Below are 20,115 nucleotides of genomic sequence, written 5' to 3'. Positions count from 1 at the left end.
CTCCCGCCTAACAAACGTCTTCCTCTTCTCTTACTCCCAATCCTCCTCCTCCTCCTCCCTCTCCTCCCGCCTAACAAACGTCTTCCTCTTCTCTTGCTCCCAGTCCTCCTCCTCCTCCTCCTCCTCCTGTCTTATCCCCTTCCCGTCCCCGCCACCACCTCCCGTCCTCTTAATGTCCCAGTCCCCCCTTAAACCCTTGCAGTCCCCCTCCCCCCCCACACACACACACACATACACCATCGTGCTTGCTTGCTTGCTTGCCGGGCGTTGATTCTGACGTACGATATCCGTTTCTTGGATGGGAAGACCTGGTGTGTGTGTGTGTGTGTGTGTGTGTGTGTGTGTGTGTGTGTGTGTGTGTGTGTGTGTGTGTGTGGAGTACTGTGGTACTCTCCCGTGAGGACGACGCGTCGTGCCGCTCTTCCCTGCCTCGCTGCTGTCTCTGAGCCTCAGCAGGCGTCGGTCCGCCACACACACACATGCATACATACATACATACATACATACATACATACATACATACATACATACGCACATACATACATACGCACATACATACATACATATACATACATACATACCCACATACATATGCACATGCATACCCACATACATATGCACATACCTACACACATACCTACACACATACCTACACACACGCACACACACGCACACACACACACACACACACACACACACACACACACACACACACACACACACGCACACTCGTCTCACTTGTCAGAATTTTGATAAATACACACACACACACACACACACACACACACACACACACACACACACACACACACACACACTCGTCTCACTTGTCAGAATTCAATAATTTATCAACGTCTGCAGGAGGGCAGCGAGACTTGATGTATTACTTATTGTTTACAGGTGTTGATAAATATGTGTAGACCTGGTGTGCAAATTCATTTTCCGGACGTATTGTGAACGGTGAAAATAACGCTGGGGGGGTGTCTGCGCCAGTGTGTGGGCACGCTGTAGGTAGGTAGAGAGAGAGAGAGAGAGAGAGAGAGAGAGAGAGAGAGAGAGAGAGAGAGAGAGAGAGAGAGAGAGATTCTCTGGAATGTAAGGGGGTTAAGGTAGGGTTTAGGACGGCCACACCCAGACTTGCGTGGTGGCTGGCTGGCTGGCTGGCCCGCCCCGAGGAGGAGCCAGCCAGCCCTGAGGCCGCTAGATGTGGTGGTGGGGGTTGAGGGAGAGGGAGGTTGTCACCTGGATGGTCAGCTGATGGTAGTGGGGCAAGAAGGGGGGGGGGAGGGAAGGAAGGGGGGAGGAGGACGCAGTTGCTTGAGACTGACTGGAACTGGCCGAGGCTGTAGTGGGTGGGGGGTAGCATACTGCGTGGAGGGAGGGTTTGGTATTTATGTGGGTGAGGCGGGGGGTTTGGGAGGGAGGGGGCGGTGCGTAAACACAGCACTTACCGTAACGTATCGCAGGAGAGAGAGAGAGAGAGAGAGAGAGAGAGAGAGAGAGAGAGAGAGAGAGAGAGAGAGAGAGGACGCCATGAATGATGTACTCTCTTAAGGAAATTTGATGTAGCGTTTGATACCTGCACACGCGTCGGATTGATATCACGTCGATGAAATGGAGGACACTGGCTTTAAGAGGAAAGTAAAGGGGGATAAAATAAGTTTTTCATATTATAGGACGAATGAAGAGCACTGTCAGAAGGGAAAACTTAGAGAGAAGGAGTTCCTGGAAAGAGAAAGTATTGTCAGTGCAAACACTAAGGGTAGAAAGTGTTACCCAACTCCTCTTTCTCAAGCCGCCTGCAGACCAAGGTTGCGCTCCTTCCAGTAGCAGGGAAATGTAAGATGCCTCTGGACTGAGACGTTCTTCACCGATGAGACTATGATACAGCCTCGCCAAAGGTGACTTTTCACACGAGCAGGCGGAGGCCGGGGTCTGGTGATACATATACACGTGTAGGATATCATACAGAGGAAAGGAATAGGCGCGAGGATGTTTCCTGTCCAGGCTAGATGATGGCTAGGATACAGAATGTGGATGGGAGAATGGAAGAAGCTGTGTGAGGGCGATGATAGAGACAGGATTTGTTTTGCGTGGTGCACGTGAACAGCTGTAGAGTAAGAGATGCTGTGAATAATGCTGTTAGGATTATATACCTCCTCGGGAGTCACCTCTTGGAGTCTTTGGAGGGCTTTACTCCCCTCTCCCAACCCGTCTTACTGCAAGGTCGGATGCATAACTGATGTTTTTTTTTTTTTTAAGTGAGCGATGAAGTAAATGCTGTCCATTCCATAAGTATGTAGACTAATTTAGCTTTGCTAGGAGTATGATGAAAAGCGAGGGTTTTGAAAACTATTTAGTACTTGTGTAACCTGCATTTATTGATCTGTAAGAAAACCAAATTAAGTCCCTTTTTTTTTTTCTTTTTTGGGTCTCCTGGCCATCTGCTCTGGGTGTCAGTGTACGAAAGGTTACAGCGTTGCTTGCTGATCAGGGTGTACAGGAATGCGAAGCTTTGCCTTACGGTGGGGGTGGGGACAAACAAGCCTTGAGTCTTCCAGATGTACTAAGTTGATGGTAGGGTACGTGTCCACCTCTTTGTCTTATGGATGTTCAGATGGGTACCCACGTGAAGGTGAGAGAGAGACACGTATCCTCGTGTCCACCTTTCAGTAAGGGACATCCAGCTTAGTCTCCACCTCTTAGCAAGGGACACGCCCATCTTGGTGTCCACCTTTTTATGAGGGACACACCCATCTTGGGTGTCGTCCACCTTACCGTAAGCGACACCCACCTTGTGGTGTCCACCTTTCTACGAAGGACGCCCATCTTGGTGCCCACCTTCCTATAAGGGAAATCCATTTTGTGGTGTCCACCTATCAGTAAGGGACACACACCCTGGTGGCCGCCCATCAGTGAGGGACTAGCAGTCAGGTGTCCACATGCCAAGGACAGACCTGGTCTTCGTTCTCTAATAGAGTCATTGCCCACGGTGTTGGTAAGATTATAACCATGGTGTGTTTTTCATCGCTGCTGCTTGTAATATGGTGATGCGATCTTGTTTTTCTTCCACTGCTAGTTCAGTCAATGGATAATAAAGAACGATTTATTGTATTCAGGCAGAGGCATTCGGCTGATGATTAGTTGAGAAATTACTGAACGGGGGGAGGAGGGGAAGTTATCATAGTAACATGTTGATTAATCACAGAATAATAAGCTTAGACGAAGATGGGAGTGGATACTTCTACGGTTTGTGTGAGGTGTACACATAGTACAGGAGGCTTTACAGAACAGATTCTCTGGTTTATACATCATGCATTTCGAGGTGAATAACTGAAAATTAAGTGACGTAAAGTTATTTACCGGAGGTTTTACAAAACAGAATTCTGTGGTGTATGCATCATGCATTTTGAGGTGAACAGTTGAAAAAGTGACGCAAAGTTGCACACTGGCGTAATTGCAGTCATATATTGTGGTTGACAGACACACTATAGTGTATCAAATGGTGAACATTAAGTGATGAATATTTTCTCGCTGACCACGTTACAGTAATGCAGCAGTTGACAAACACATAATTAAGCATAATTACGGGAAAATTAAGCTACGTGCTTTGCTAGGCTGTGCGCTGTTTCATGGACTGTTTATGACACCCACGGTGGAAGGCGCAGGACCACTCCTGTATCCGTCCGTACGAGCAATGGTTGGTGCAAGGTCATTGTGACGATGGATAGCGGTCGCTGGAGGTTTAGTCTTGGTGACAGAGGACCGTCATATGTGTGTGTGTGTGTGTGTGTGTGTGTGTGTGTGGTATGGGGGTTGGGGTGAGGAAAGGTTATGTTACGTTTAGAGTATATATGGGGGATAATGTGTGTCAGCGGGTGCGTTTATGCTTCATTAAGTGGTGCTTGGCAGCACTGCCTTAAGTCCCTTCTGTTGTCGTAAGTTTAGAATGTTAATACACTCAAGCTCTCAGCGTTATCGCCCAGTGGATCATATGATGGCGTGACATGATTTTGCTTTAGGGTCAGGTCAGAGTTAAGGATGTCATACCCAAGGATTGTACGATGGTCGTCGAGGGTGGCGCCTGTCGTGCTCCAAGGGTTATCCTGTCCTGGGGCTAAGGAATCATTCAATGGACTCGAACTGGAAAGCATGTAGAAGTAAGGGCTGTGTGGTGCGGCGGCACGAGTTATGCTACCTAGTTATGCACCGATCATTTTTTTTCCCTCATCAAAGAGGTAATGTATGGTGTCGTAGGGTCAACACTGGGCCTGGGAAAACAGATGTGGCGGTGCACATGGTGGCTGTGGTATAGTGATGCGGGCTGGCCGTGTTTACCAGGGTAAGGGAGCAGCTGAGAGGTGGGTGGGGTAAGGGCTAGCGTTTGCAAACGTCATGACCATGTCTGGCAAGGCTGCGATGAGGGGAATATTATGGACGTGTCCCGTGTCGTGCTCTGGTCACGTCTCACGTCTAACAGCTGCTCCTCCTCCGCCCACCCTGACCCCCATGGAAGACCTCATATTGCCTCCATCCTCCAATTGAAGTATCAGTTGGGTCATCTGTGGAGTTCTCAGCATTGTACTCTTTGAAAATAGAAATAAAAAGGTGGCATTTTATCAGAACATCTAGAACGGGGTGAGGGAGGGGTTTACTGGGAGATGCACGCTGATTCCAATGGTATACACACACGCACATGTTCGTCCACCAATATGAACCCTAGCCTGAGCCAGGTTCCCATCTTATGGACCAGCCATCAGGGTGAGTATTGAGCTGCTAGGTTAACTGTGGATAGGCTACCGAGACCAGGGTTCGAACCCGTGTTGACGCGACCCCAGGCCGGCTCGTGAGTGCGTCTTGGACAGCATCGCCAACCACTACTCCACGGAAGTCCAAACACAGTTCCCTCTCCTCAACATACCATGCTCGAACATAATGACACTCACGAGGGCACACCTCCTAAGTCACAAACACGCTTGGAGTTCCATTCTTTCCCCCACTGCCTGGCATCCCTCAGCATATCCTTTACGCTTGCGATCCTACACCCCTACAACACGGTACGCAACGCTGTGCGTACGAGGTCCACACCCGACTATTACGCCCCTTCATACCCACGCCTCTAGCATCCCACAACCTAATAGCTGCGTATAACCAATGAATCAACATCTGTTTATTTATTTATATGTCTTACACCTACTAGCACGCCATCACCCCCACTTGTACAATCCTCACATTTACTCGTATAGTGACATGCAGTCACACAGACTTACTGTCAAGTCCGCAAACTAGCAACTGCTGTTAGGGCGCGTCGTGTACTTTGTTTTGTTTGACATCTGACATTTTCTTTATTTTTTCATTCTTTGAGAAAATTCATTTTTATATATTTGTATGTTAGTGTATGTATATTTCTACTTTTTGTGTATTTATATGTATGTTAATGTATGTGTATTTCTACTTGCAGGTACGTGATGGGCGAGTGGCCGCGTGTATAAAGGTTTCTAGTGTGAATTTCTTTTTCTTTGGTTATATTGGCCCTCGACTGATGTACGTAAGTATCCCTTCCAGCTTATTTTTTTTTTTCTTGATGGAGAACATCATCACTTTGGGCAGACTGCATCGGTGGTGGCTCTGGATATGAAGCGTGCCTGCCAAATGAATACCCTTTTTTTCCTCCAATATACTTTTCTTCATCAGTTGTCTCGTTGAATCTCAAGGGTGTCATAACTTCTGCGAGTGTTTTTGACCGTGACACGTATTCTGACGAGTTTTTTTTTTTTTTCTTCTCCCAAGCACGGCGTTCCCTGTTCTTCCTGTTCTTCACCAGGGTGTTTGTACAACTTATTGCTTCTGTGGAGGTAGCCAGCCACTCATTTGTGTGACGCTGACGCACTGGTGTTGAGGAAGGATTCAAAGGCTTTGGAAGTGGTATATATTGTCAGAGCCACAGGGTAATGGTTGGAAGGGTTAGAACGGTCGTCCTTCTAAGGGATGGTATGAACCAACGCATGCTTCCAAAAAGAAGGAAAAGTTTGGGTTTTTACATAAAGACGGAACAGACTAGCATCCTTGGTTCAAGTTCAGGAGCGCACATTTTCAATACCTGGGGATGAACGCCATCAGGACCATAAGTCTTTGCTTCTGGACAGTTCGAAAGAAGCACCGGGAATGCTCGAGTCATCCAAGGTAGAGTAGAAACGAGAACCAGAGAGACTTGCTTTTGTCTACGGGAGAGACAGCTATCGTACCGTCAGCACGGAAAGGGAGAGACGAAGCGACGGAAGTTTTCAGCGATGCCTTTAGTTAAAGACCAGAAAGACTTATCAGTGGATGACGAGGAGAGTTTATTCCTCTTCCTTTCAATGGAAGAATGCTTTGCCTCACGGATAGCTGAGGATAACCTACTTGCAGTGATTACTGGCTGTGATCAGTGATAAATGCTGAATGCGAGTTGGAGGAAGGAGAGGTTTTCCAAGCCCGATATGCCTGACCCCTTCTTGCCTGAATGGCCTTAGAACAGGAACGGTTGAACCATACATCGGAAGAAGAGGTCGTTATTTCCGCAACAATAACCTCTGCCAAACGGTTGGCGACAGTAGATTACATAAAGAAAATAAGAATAAGAACGTTAAGTTATTCCAGTCGGCAGTGTTAAGGTGCCAATATTTATATGTACAATAGTGGCTGCTGGAAGGCAGGTGTTGTGAAAATAGATACATTTATAAGAGTTCAGTCTGATGAACCGAGGGAGCAAGATTGTGTAGCTACAGCCCAAAGGAGTAGAGATGAATGATAGATCCAGAGTGTTAGGAGAGTGGTCACAATAGTCTGGAACATGGGTGGGTGTGGCTTATAATTTGCTCCACCATCGGTATAGAAGGAATTCAACCATTCCCTATGGTGCACGCTTAAATCCCTTAAGTAGAGGATCTCGGCTTTGCGGTTGCCATGAGGATCTGCCTCTGCAGCAGTTTTGATAGACGAAGAAAGATATAGAATTTATACAATTATGAAAAAAATGTCCACCCTTTTTAAGCGTCGGGTCGCATCTTTTGGCTGTGGTATTTCCCTCGAGATGGCATTTACCCAAACAGTTTGTCGAAGCCCACCAGAAGCTGGCTGTTGCAATCCTCCTCGTTGCACAAATTTATGACTTTCCGATCTCATTTATTTTTACCCTTATACATTTTTACCCCTAGAGGTTGACATAGGTTAGATGATATCGTTGTGACTTTATGACGCGTCATTTGGTAGCGAAGCTTCCCTGCGCTCTCCTCGATATTATACGCATGTGCGCAGCGCAGTTGTAGGTTACCGCAGTTTGATTATGGCGCTGTTCAGCATGTAGATGTTGATTTTTGGCGGGGCATTGCGCTTGCGCGTCATGAATTGACAGAATTTGCCTCATTCATGGTTGCGCGTGAAGGGTTTTGATTTTCGTCTCTTACGGAGAAAGTCTTACGAACGTCATTTGATTTTTACGCTGGTGATTGATAGTCGGCCAAATCGGCTGGCTGCGGGTCACTTTTGGTAAGAGTACTTTGGAATGGTTTTTTTTGAAGTCCATCAGACACACACCGATAATTTTTTTTTTTTCACGTAAGACAGTTTTGAAGTGTTTGTAGAGGCATTGAGACTAGGTTGAGAGGCATGTCCTGGATATCCTTGGATTTATATTTCTTCTTGTTGAAAATTAATAAAAAGTAAATATCCGACTTGACAGAATATTTGTTTTGGTAAGTGGCATTATAGTCGACGGACTGACGCGACCTCGGAAATATAACTTGGTCATGACATCTCACGAACGCGATGACTGAAGACCTATGGAGGACAAGAACTTCGAGGACACATTGTATATAATCACATGCGTGTGGTGTAAGCTAAGACATGGCAACGTTGTGGTTGTTGTTCTGTACACGCTTTGGAATAGAGATGTCTTTATTGTCAAATTGTATACATGATACAAAATGACATTCTTAATGGCCCACTGTATTTTTTATTCAGATCCTGCCGATGTATGACACGACAATTGAGTACTGGGTTGTAAGCAGTCGATCCATAAATTTTAAGCATCGTAGCTATTAAGAAATGCGTACGGTACCCGATAACTTGTTGAGGAATACATACTAACCTTAGATTTAACTCTACAAACTAGAGATAATCATGGTAGGTGAACAAGTAGATCCACGTCGGCGACATTGATAAATGTTTTGATTGCACCTCACAGTCGGGGAGCTGGTAGGACTAGGCATAATGATCATGAAGCGAGGCGTGTTGAGGTACGGTGGCCGCTTGACATGTGAAGGCCCGTGAGGTCAATCTGTGCTCGGCCTCCATCCCTCACGTCTCCCGTTAGGTGTAGGGTTTATATATATCATTAAGGGTCAACTGCCAAATCTAGTGCAGATTCTTCTATGTTGAGAAGCTAGTTTTATTTGAGCTCACCCTCATGGCATGGAGTTGTATGTGTGTGGAGCTTAAGTAGAATAGTTGCCTCACTATGAATGCCATCCAAATATTTAGTATGCCAGAGTAATGCGAACGGAGCTCCGGTGATTGATCTACAAGTCAGCAGCGGTGGTCAGGCTGTTGTTGTGAGGCTGGCTGGTGGTTGTTGTGTACAGGGCGGCGCGGCGCGGCGTGGCGAGCGGTCGGCAGGGTTAGGCAGTGGCAGGCACGTACACAGTTGCCGGGGTCATCGGGTCTCTGCGCTCCGCACCTGTCGCTGATCCCCCAGTTCCCTATACCACCACCAGCTTATTTATTCATACTTCACCCTTTTATATCTGTCCCTTCTTCTCCCCCCCTCTCACTTCTTATTTTTGCTGTTTTATTTCCCACTCTTTGGTGAATCCCAGATCTTTGTTCGACTCGTCAGACAGTTTCGTCCTATTGACACTTGGCCTCTGACTGTTGGGGGTTGGGTAAGGTGGCTAGATGTGTGTGTGTGTGTGTGTGTGTGTGTGTGTGTACCCACCAACCTTCTGCAGGTGACGAGATGGCCAGACTTAACCTGCCTAATCCTATCCCCTCGCTGGAAATAATTGTCAGGAGAGTGAGGATCATGTAGTGTTTATTGTAAAGAAGTATTTTATGGCTTCCTGATGACTAATTTATCTGTTTTTTATTTTGTTCTGTAGTGTGGCATATAGGTTGTTTACATCGATATTACTCTTTGACTTTTAGTTGTGTTGCGCAGTTAAAAGGCAGCATTTGATTGCTAAACGTAACAGTGTCCACAAAACTAATCTGCGTCGCAAGAGCCGGCATGAAAGATGTTGGCATCTTCCCTTAGTAACAAGACGGCCAAGATATTAGTGCTGGCCTGTTGCTTACTACAGCATTCGGGTCAGGCACTTCTTCTACCGTTCTTGTTGAGCGTACACAAGACCCCACACTGTTTGTGTTTCTCGTAATTTTCATTGGATACCGAGATAAACCGTGATATTACCTAGATCACTAACTTATTCTTTTCCCCGAAGATGTTATTATTACATGGTGTTGGAGGAGTGGAGGGCCAGTTGTTTGTTGCTGTGCGGGGGTTTGGTATTATTCTTGGATTTATGTTCGCCGTGTCCTTATCTGCTTATCTGGGATGTCATAATGCTCGCTTGTGTTGTGTTGTGTTGTTGGTGGTGGGGGGTGTTGTATTTGACAACGTGCTCAACCTTTACTGCCCTATACATTGTAGTGACAAAATATTCACAATCGCTTCTGCTGACATTTGTAATTCGGTGTTTGCCACCAGATGTTGCGGACTGCCCTCTCAACCATATACAAAGTAATGTGTTACTTTATTATTTTCAGTTTTTCTCCTGTTTTGTATTCACATCTGATATTGATTTCATGTGCTTAGCGAGATGTACGCTCCGTTCCATAAATCGTTTTATATGGTCTTTCCAATAAGTCACTGCTTATAGGAAAAGTTTCTCAGGATTGGAAGTTTGCCAGTTTACGATGATATTATAGAAAAATTTAACAAATTCTTGCCTGGAAATGATTGTGCAGTTAGCTTTAAGTCCATAGTTGGCAAACTTTCGGACACCGTCATTCGAGATAAGATTTTTAAATTCTTAAGATGACCATTCTTTAATTCTGAGCATGGTTTTCAACGCCGTCTGTCTTGTCAGGGATTATTATGAGAAATTGGATCATATGATAGAGATGATGATGTACTTTGTGGCTAGAAAATTGGTCAAGCTTAAGAATAATTTGACATAAGTGGCTTGTCTCACAGATCCGTCATGGAACCTGCTTTTTATTCAGATAATTAATAACTTTGTGGTTGGGCTCTGTTGTAAAGTATCTGATTTTACAGACGTTTTACTGAACTTGGAAATATAGCTACAACAGAAATTGAGAACGTCCACAGCTGTGAATTGACAAACGATCTTTGACATCCGAGATGCGAAAAGTTTCACATATCGATAGTAGAAAACAACGTGTTTTATGAATTCGAGCTACATAACGAAAATTAGAAAAAAAAAAAACGACTTATGAGGTGTAGTAGCCGACGACATAAGCCACTGATGCAGTGCTCAGAAGCACAAGAATAAAGGTTAGCAAAATAAGCTTCACTCGGTACTTCAGTGGCAGCAGCTCTGGTCGTCTGCAGTAAAGCAAAATAGAGTACTGCGACCGGCTATCGAGATGATATTGGTCAAGAAACAGATCTTATGGGGGGGCATTTACATGACCTTAACGTATGTATCTTGGACGAGAAAAGGTTACGAGTGATGTAATACAGGTGTTAACAGGTCTTAAAGGTTTTGACATTCTTGATCAAAGTAGCTATGTAAGACTAGATCAGTCTGATTTCGCCCTTCGTAGATGAATTGTCATCTTGAGGGTAGGCGTTTTCCTTCGAAATGAAAATAACAAAGTACTTTTATCTCTAAATTGGATTGTTAATGAATGAAATGACTCGCCAGTAATATTAGATGAAAACAACAACATATGTGAAACAATAGGCTTGACGAACACCTAGCTTGAATCCATGAAATGACGTTATAGTGTACGTACCACCATTGTGAAAATACATGCATTTTTCCTATAATCTGTTTGCCTTTCTGCTCTTAAGCTCTTCGTTTGCGATCTCTTCTGCTGTCATATACAGCCTCTGAAGGGCCGAGTGATGTGTTGCTGTTTGTTAGTTTCCCCCTCTTATCATTTGAGCAAAATGGAGGTTACTGAGCTGTCGAAAAATTGTTGAGAGACTCACAGCACAAGGGGTCGTTCAAACAATGCATTGAGTCATCATCATTGTCAGGGGAGCACACCATCGCCTGTAAACATCAACAGAGAGATTGGTTGAATTGTAACAGGCTTCAGGGTTGGTGTGGTGAGCTTAACCCAGACACTGAAGTCGAACTCCATGATGGCGTGATATCTAACCAGACCGTTAAAGGTCGAGTGCCTGTGGAGTTAACTGCTGTGCCTGGGATATGGTAATTAAGCAGTAAGTCTGGTGGGGACCTTTGCGTCGTGGTGAATAAGTCAGGATTGGCTTGCAGATAGATGAAAATGGATTTGGAACTTGTTGAATAATGTGTTCATTTGATAATACTAAAGCAATAACCGTCATTTGGGATGGGTGATTTACCCCAGTAGTAAATGACTTATTTTCGTAGTATGTATACGTATGCAGGACAGAAAATTATTCTGTCTGCCTCTCTTCCTAGTTTTCTTCTTATATTCTTTTTGCCCATCTTCATCCGTCTGGTAATGATCTGCTGCTGATGTGCCAGTCATTTTGTTCACGCTGCTGCTGCAGATGTTGCTGCAGCAGACAAATGACCGTGTGGTGGTAACGCTTCACTGCTGTTGATTGTGCTGTTGCCAATGTGATGTTAATGGTGATCATGGTACGCAGTTGCTATTGATGATGGATTATTGCTATGAATTAGTCATGATGCTGACGATGATTCAGATTCATCGGCTTCTAATGATTTTCATAGCGTTACTGGTGCTGTTGTTAATGCTGCAGTTAAAGTGTTCCTGCTGCTACTGCTGCTTCATGTGATGGTACTGTTGCTGTCGATGGCAATAATGATCTTGCTTATGATGGTAATTATAGAGCAGCTGATGATACTATGTCTGCTGCTGATTGTGACGATAATTTTGTTCCTGCTGCTGTTGCTTTTGCTAGTACTGCTGCTGTAGATGACGTGCTCACTTTTTCAGCTTTAGGTTCATGGAACTTCATCTGGATAGAACAGTGAAATAATGCTCTTACCAAAAGCATTGGATGATCTTTCAGAGACATTCCATTGTCCAGTCTAATTAAAGAGGTTGCATATTGCTCCTTAAGAGTTGTGAAACAATATCAATTACAGCTCTTTACAAAACAAATGAAAAATGCATAAGAGCAAGCTGAGTGAAGTTAGATGTTCCTGTTCCTGTCTTTCACTACTTGATGACTATTCTGATAGGATCTCTGAGGCTTTAGAAAATATCTAAACTCGTGATGTCGTATGTACGCATTTAGTGAAGTCATGATGTCAAATAACCCTGAAATTATTAGATGGAAATTTTACTTTTATTATTCCAAGCTTGGACATGTGGATTGTTCTTAACTGGAATGTCAGAAAACATATGACACTGTAAATTGTAGGAGGCGGATTTTAAAGTTGACACCAGGCAAGAATATGGGAAATTTCTTACAATGGATGAAATATCTTTGGTGGAAAAGAACAAAGGATGCATGTCATGAGAACCTTCTCAAAGTGGGTTGAGGTTAAAGGAGTGCCACGATGTTCTGTTTTAGTACCATAAGTCTTCTTGATATATTTAAAGATGTGCCTGAAGTTCTGTACTCCCACCTGAATTGTTTGCACGTGATGTAAGAGTCATGAGGGAAGTGAAAAGCAAGGTGGATTGAATCAAGTTACAAAGAGACCTAAAGTGGCACCAAAGTTGATGTGACACATGGTTGAGGAAATTTAGCCCAAGTAATGTAAAGCAGTGAGGATGGTGTAGTTATAAGAATGCTTCAGTATGATATTATTCAGGTGGAAATAAGCCTCAGGACTCGTAGATGAGAAGAGTTTGGAGTTAACATAGTCTCTAACCTATTGCCAGTGTCCCACATTTGGAGACTGATTGAGGAGACAAACTGTTTGCTAGCAGATCTTTGAATAACTCTCAAGTATATGATAAGGAAGTATATGGATAGCGAAATATTCAGCAAGCAGTTCATAATCTTCGTAAGGCCAAAACTAGAGAATGTATGCTTGTCAAGTTTAGTCACTGTACCTAGAGAAGTACAAAGAGCTAATTGAGAAGGATCAGTGGAAGGCAATAAATATGATATCAGAATTAAAAGAGATGAGTTACAGGGAAAGGCTTGAAGACTCAAGTTTGCCCATTGGAAAAGATAAGGAGGAGTGAAGGGTAAACTGATCATAACCTTTAAGACTAAAACCAGATTGATGAATTTAGACAGTGAATGGTTCTCCAAAAGACATGGGGATAGGACAACTAAAGGGCATAGCATGATTTGAAGAACTAGAAATGTGTCTGTTTTTAATGTGTAAAAGAATACTTTCCTTTTAGTATAGAGTACAATTGAAATTTGTTTTATTAATGTACTTATCATGCATTTTTGGTTATGTCATAGCAAAATACCTTTCAGTTTGAATCCCATGAAATAGAAAATTATGTCCATTTGTGTTTCCTGTGACCCCATTACTTAGCACATTCACAATAAGGGCAGGCATTTCAATAAATCTGGATGGCCTCCAGTTGAATCAGTTGCTTTATCTTTTGATTCATCTGTTTTTATCCCTTTCCACTCCACTACCACTTCTTGTTCACATAGCTAGGCTTTATATTGGAAGTGTAGATCTTTTGAATATTGTCTGCATTACTTTTTGCATGGTAGCATATGTTGAATTGGATGATTCAGTGAGTGATGTAGATAACTGTACCCCACCCTCACCCTCCCAGTAACCCTCAGTCTACCCAGTCCCACTCCAGAAGCATCTAAGGAACCCATCAGAGTGTTTCAGTTTGGTACCCTTAAGTTTTCTTTATGTAACCTCTATAACCTCAAAATTATTGTGATAGACTGTAGGATGCTGTATTGTATATGTGTGCTGAGCTGTTTCATTTACATTTTGGTCTATCCATGTAAAGGTTACTTTAGGAAAATTTTTTATCAGGAATTTAACTTCCTTAAAGCATGGGTTTCAGTGGTTTGACTTCTGACAAATCAGATTTGATTTGTGACAGGTTGTCTGGAAATATAACTATGTTGTAGATGAAACCTTCCTGTCGTATTATTTTTTCATAGGAAAGAAATAACATTTTATTTTATTAATGCTTTGTTAATCCTTTAGTTGGTAATATTGTTGATATATGTTTACTTTTATACTTTTGCCCTAAATTTATTTGTTATTTGTATAGTTTCAGAGTTTAAGGTCTAAGAAACTTTTTCTTTACAGTGCAGCCAACAGTTGCCCCACATCCCCCCGAGGGGGCCATGGTGGGCTGGGTGGCATCAAGAAAGGGGTCAATGCAGAGAACCTGGTCCAGGCTGCCTATGCTGCAATGGAGGATAAAGGAGAAATCACCAATACAGGTTAGTTCTCTCTCTCTCTCTCTCTCTCTCTCTCTCTCTCTCTCTCTCTCTCTCTCTCTCTCTCTCTCTCTCTCTCTCTCGAGAAAATTACATAATAAAGATGCAGAAAGGCTGCAAAGAGACACAGCTGAAATCTTTAACTGGGTATTTGAGAACAACCTGCTTTTTCACTGGGGTTAAGTTTCATCTTCTATGGTATGGGAAAAATGAAAATATCAAAAACAGCATAATCTGAGAGAGACACAAGAGCTATAAATGATAATAGATAATAATTTATTTAGTCAATTTGTTGTAAATTATACAAATTGAAACTTTGTGGATCTAGAGCCATGTTATAATACACATTCAGTCTCATACACAAGGTAAAAGAAAATAATGTTTACAAATTGAAAATTTTTGTGGATCCAGAGCCATGTTATAATACACATTCAGTCTCACACAAGGCAAACGAAAATAATAATGTAAAAGTGCAGTTGCTAAAAGTATACATATACATTAAAAGACAACAGATTTGGTTCAGCTTCATTGTAAATCAGTTGAATAAAGTGAAAATTGTCTAAGTGATAATATTTAACGACCTAACTTTCGGTGAATGCATCAGAATAACAAAACATGAATAAGGATGGCAGGCTGCATCCTGTGAACCTTCAAGATGAGAAGAAACACTGATTTTGATATCATTCACAGCGCTAATTCTTTCACAAATTGAATATTGTTGCGCTGTAACATCACTCTGCAAGGCGGGCGAAATTGTGGAATTAGAAAATGTTCAGACATCTTTCACAACCCATATTAATGGCTGACATGTATATCCTCTTTGTGATATGCTCTTCACTCATTCTCTCCATATGTCCAAATCATTTTAGCTCGCCCTTTTCATTTTCTTACCTAATGTGCTAAGTTGAAAATGATAGGTGGCATTGTTATTTCCTTTGATAGATCCATCAAATTGTATTTTTTTTACATGCTTCTGGAAATGAACTTTCATCATCCTCTGAACTCTAGTGATTCTCATGGTCATAACAAGGAATTGAAAATAAATTGACCTTGGCTACTTTTTTGTCCTCAGTAACAGTATCAACGACACATGAAGAAAATCAAGTAAACTTGGCAGCATCCAACCAACAGTACCACCATAATGGCATTCAGGCATCCATAGCAGATGATGGTTACTTCACCTCACCACATCCACCTGACCAACCTCACAGTCCACCTGGTGCAAAGGTATGTCAAGACAATACAGAGTATCTTTAGTTATTGCTTTGTAGTTAATATGATTATAGAGTAGGTGACTACACCTGTCTTACTGCTTTTAAAGTTGATAATAATAGGGTGAATGTTTTGGAAAGGATATGTTTGAGGACATTTAGTGTAAAGAGGGTTGACTGAGCACATACTGGTATGGTGAAAGAGATATGTGGCAGGAAGAAGAGTATGTATACATGTTAGAAATGGAAGTGTCAAGGAAATAGGGGAAACCAAGTAGAAGTTGGAATGATGGAGTGAAAGGAGGTGTAAAGGTTCGAGGCCTGAACATGCAGGAAGATGTGAGGCATGCAAGGGATAGAGCGAATTGGAATGATATGGTTTTCAGGGGGATGGCTTGCTGTCAGTGAACCTCTGGCTTTGGTGGATTATACGTTACATTGCAGAGTGGATGTGAGCGGATGAAGTGATCTCTTCTGTTCCTAGCACTACCTTGTTAATGCAGGAAATGGTGAACATGCATGAAAAAAAGGCTAATTTGGTCTCCCGCTTCTCCTTGTTCCCTCCATCTCTGACACACACATCCTCTTTGTCAATCTTTCCTCGCTCATTCTCTCCACATGTCCAAACCATTTCAACTCATCCTCTTCTGCTCTTTCTACCATACACTTTTTATTTCCACACATCTTTTACATTACTTTTATTATAAGGTTTTGCCAGACTTTGCATGCATGAGGTTACACCATGATGAAAAGTCACCTTTGCTAAAGCTATATCATTAGGAGTACAGTGGTCAAAGAACTCATTCCAAAGGAGTTCATATTTCCATGCTACTGGAAGTAGTGCATCCTTGGGCTGCAGGAGCCTCTCTTGAAAGAGGCCTTGGGTAACACTAGGACTTATTCTTACAAAGGGGTCACATGGTGATTATATAGACAGAAATGATAATGATGATAATAGTATTATTATTATTTAACATTATTATTATTATTATTATTATTATTATTATTATCATTATTATTATCATTATTATTTATATTTTTTATTATATTATGTCACTAATATTTTCTTTAATTATGATCTTCAGGATGACTCGAAACCTCCATACTCCTATGCTCAGCTGATTGTTCAGGCAATATCTTCTGCTCCAGACAAACAGCTTACACTGAGTGGTATATACTCGTATATCACCAAGCACTATCCATATTACCGGACAGCTGACAAAGGATGGCAGGTAATGAGACACTAAATGATTTTATATTATTGTACCATTGTTTTTTTTGTATTGAAGCAGAAATTTGCAAACATTGCAATAGTAAGATGTCATCATTCTGTATCATTGGCCAAACCTCATAACTTCTCTTGTAGGTTTCCTTTCCAATGCTATAGATCTGTTTTTCATGTTAAGAAATGTATTAACCTTACAGCTTTAAAAGTATTCATACAACAATAAGAAAAGGTCACTTCAGAAGAAATATTTCCTCAACTACAATCTTTAATAATGTTTAGAGGTTTTGTAGAGGTTTCAGCACTGTGTTAAAAGTGCAGGAGTAAAGCCAGAGTGTCAAGTGAGTTACCAGTGTGTATTGTATTGTTTTTCTTGCCTTGCGTAAAGACTGATCACTGGTTGTTATTATTTTTCGTATGCAATAAATCTTATAGTCATCGTGAATTATTGATAATTTTTTCGTAACAGGAAAATTATAAAAGTGATTTTTCATAGCTGGAATATTATGTCTTGTAAAGTTCCCAGGCATACCAGTCAGATCCATTGTTGTGAAGGTCATAATCACATAATCCAGGATTGTCCTCTGATTTTTCCTCTAAATCTATCAAGAAGCCTATCATTTTCCTTCTTAGGAAACTCATGAGAATGTGCTGTCATTGGTATGATTAGAAGAGGAGTGGTTGTTAGGGGTACCTTCCCCTGTGGCAACCACCCAGGCATAGCAGGTGGCCTTTAAATAGTGTGAAACTTGAAAGTGCAAATAGGTCTAAAGGAGTTGCTTGCCATGCGAAAATAATCATTCAGAGGATTTAAGGGGTTAAGTACCAATAGATGTATGTGCTGACCTTGCATAAGGATTTCATGATTCTGATTTTAAGGTAAAGATATAATTGCACATTTTTTTATCTTAGTAGTACATTCATGCAACACATACCAATCAACACAGCCTCTGTCTCTGTTATCAAGAGGGACTTTGACAGTAGCAGTTATAGCCCTTCCCAAGATCCCATCTAATTTTGACATATCCTAAATCTCCTCAATTCTTTGGAGCAACTTTGTAGGTATTAGAGATATAGGTAGATAGATAAGTGTTTGTTAGATACTGCCTAGGGAAGTACTTCTGTCCCAGTTAGATAATCTGAAAGTGGTGCTTTGGACCATTGTATTCTCTTTTATGCAAGTTGTTGTACTATTTCTCTTTACATAAAGCTAAGTGGTTTGCTATAAGGTGGTATATGCTCTTTTATCCATTGCAGATTACATAGAAATGCTTCAGTTTACAACGTCCATGAAACCTAATAGTAATTTGCAGTAGGCATGGATTCAAAATGTGGTCATTTCAGATGAAAAATATTTTTACTAAGTCAGATCCCCATTCTGTTGAAAGGATTTCTGTTTTACATTTACCTTAATTTCTCAGAACTCCATCCGGCATAACCTGTCATTAAATCGATACTTCGTCAAAGTCCCTCGGTCCCAGGAGGAGCCAGGGAAGGGCAGCTTTTGGAAAATTGACCCAGCGTCGGAAGGGAAATTGGTAGACCAAGCATTTAAGCGACGGCGACAGCGAGGCGTTCCTATTTTTAAGACCCCCTTCACTCACCTTTCTAATAGGTTTGTAATTTTTTGAGTTGTACAATATATATTATTTTCATTTTTCCTTGCAAAGTAAACAAAGTTAGAATAACTTGAACTCATTGGATGACAGTTTTTTAGTCAAATTTAACTAAAATTCTAAATTCCTTGAAGGTCTCTTAGTATGTATGTATTATAGTTGGTTTACATCAGTTAGAAATAGTATTTATATATGTTATGAAAGAACATACATGAACACACACACAACTCATACATGAAGAAGGGGCCCCACAAATATATAATCTCACTCTATACCCTACAAAAGGGTTATTACAATTCGTTGAGTACACATGACAGTGGCAGCAGCACCGCAGAGCTCAGGTAGAAGCTAAAAGATGGATCTGCTCCGGAGGAAAACAACACTGACCCATTTTGCTGGTAATGGGAGGGAGGAGTACTCACAGGGGCCCCAAGAGATGTTGAGAGCATCAAAGGTTACAGGAATTGCAGTAAATTAACAGAAAATAAGACAGGTCTGCAGAGGGAAGCCAGATCAACACCAGTTGAAAGATAATTTCCATTTAACACTTCTGACATGAATTATGCCAAACCTAATATCATGATTTTAAACTTTATTGTAATCAGTTAGAATTAAGGTTGATAATTTTGTTGTTTAAAGAAGCTTAGTGAGATGACATTAAAAAAAGAACAGTAGATAAGAATCGACTGCTGTAAAGTGGCAGCTGCATTGACCGTCTGCTTTATTTTAAAAAAGGGATTTTGTTTAAAATTGTGGGTATATGGTATGTATTCTCCCAAGTTAGATGTGAGACCTGTAAAGACTGTTGGTTCAATTTACTCCAAGAAATTAATACACTGTACACCAATGCAGGGGAAAATGATTTTAGTGAGGAGATGTAAGGCTCACTTCAGTTTTAACTGCTGAGTCTGGGTTTGGAGATTTTGCTGGTGGGAACAATGCGTACTCCACCCTGGACCCATGCTGAATCCACTTGCCAACCCTCACTGAAGTATTGATGCGCTTACTACCATGCTGACACTCCTTCACCAGCATCAGTGTGCTTTAAGATTTCTAGCTTTGTTTTTAAGTTCAGAGAGGTTCTCTTCCATTTAACTGCTGGTCCTAGGGTAGGAAATGCCAACAGACAGGTGATGTTCTCACCTGCCACTGATTCTTCAATACTCCCAGAACCTTTGCCCCCTCCCCCACCCTGTGACTCGTTTCTGTTTCCATGGTTCCATCTGCTGCCAAATCCACTCCCAGATATCTAAAACTCTTCACTTCCTCCAGTTTTTCTCTATTCAAACTTACCTCCCAGTTAACTTGCCCCTCAACCCTACTGAAGCTAATACCCTTGCTCTTTTTCACATTTAGTCTCATCTTTCTTCTTTCACACACTTTACCAAACTTTACCAACTTCTGCAGTTTCTCACCCGAATCGCCCTCCAGCTGTGTATCATCAGCGAACAACAACTGACTCATTTCGCAAGCTCTCTCATCCACAAC

At 42.0% G+C, this 20,115-nt stretch overlaps 1 protein-coding gene across 2 annotated transcripts in view; it reads left to right on the top strand.

Moving 5' to 3' along the window:
* FoxK (forkhead box K) overlaps positions 1-20,115 on the top strand; it is a 134,003-nt gene that overhangs the window by 101,423 nt on the left and 12,465 nt on the right. For both annotated transcript variants that reach the window (XM_071662433.1, XM_071662434.1), the window contains exons 3-6: positions 14,442-14,578; positions 15,648-15,802; positions 16,872-17,018; positions 18,433-18,626. In XM_071662433.1, coding sequence (XP_071518534.1) covers positions 14,442-14,578; positions 15,648-15,802; positions 16,872-17,018; positions 18,433-18,626 — 633 coding nt within the window. The remainder of the gene's footprint in view (positions 1-14,441; positions 14,579-15,647; positions 15,803-16,871; positions 17,019-18,432; positions 18,627-20,115) is intronic.

The sequence above is a fragment of the Panulirus ornatus genome, chromosome 6, assembly GCF_036320965.1.
Source record: "Panulirus ornatus isolate Po-2019 chromosome 6, ASM3632096v1, whole genome shotgun sequence".
Taxonomy (NCBI): domain Eukaryota; kingdom Metazoa; phylum Arthropoda; class Malacostraca; order Decapoda; family Palinuridae; genus Panulirus; species Panulirus ornatus.
The sequence above is the reverse complement of the archived record's forward strand: the minus strand, read 5'-3'. Positions and strand labels throughout refer to the sequence as shown.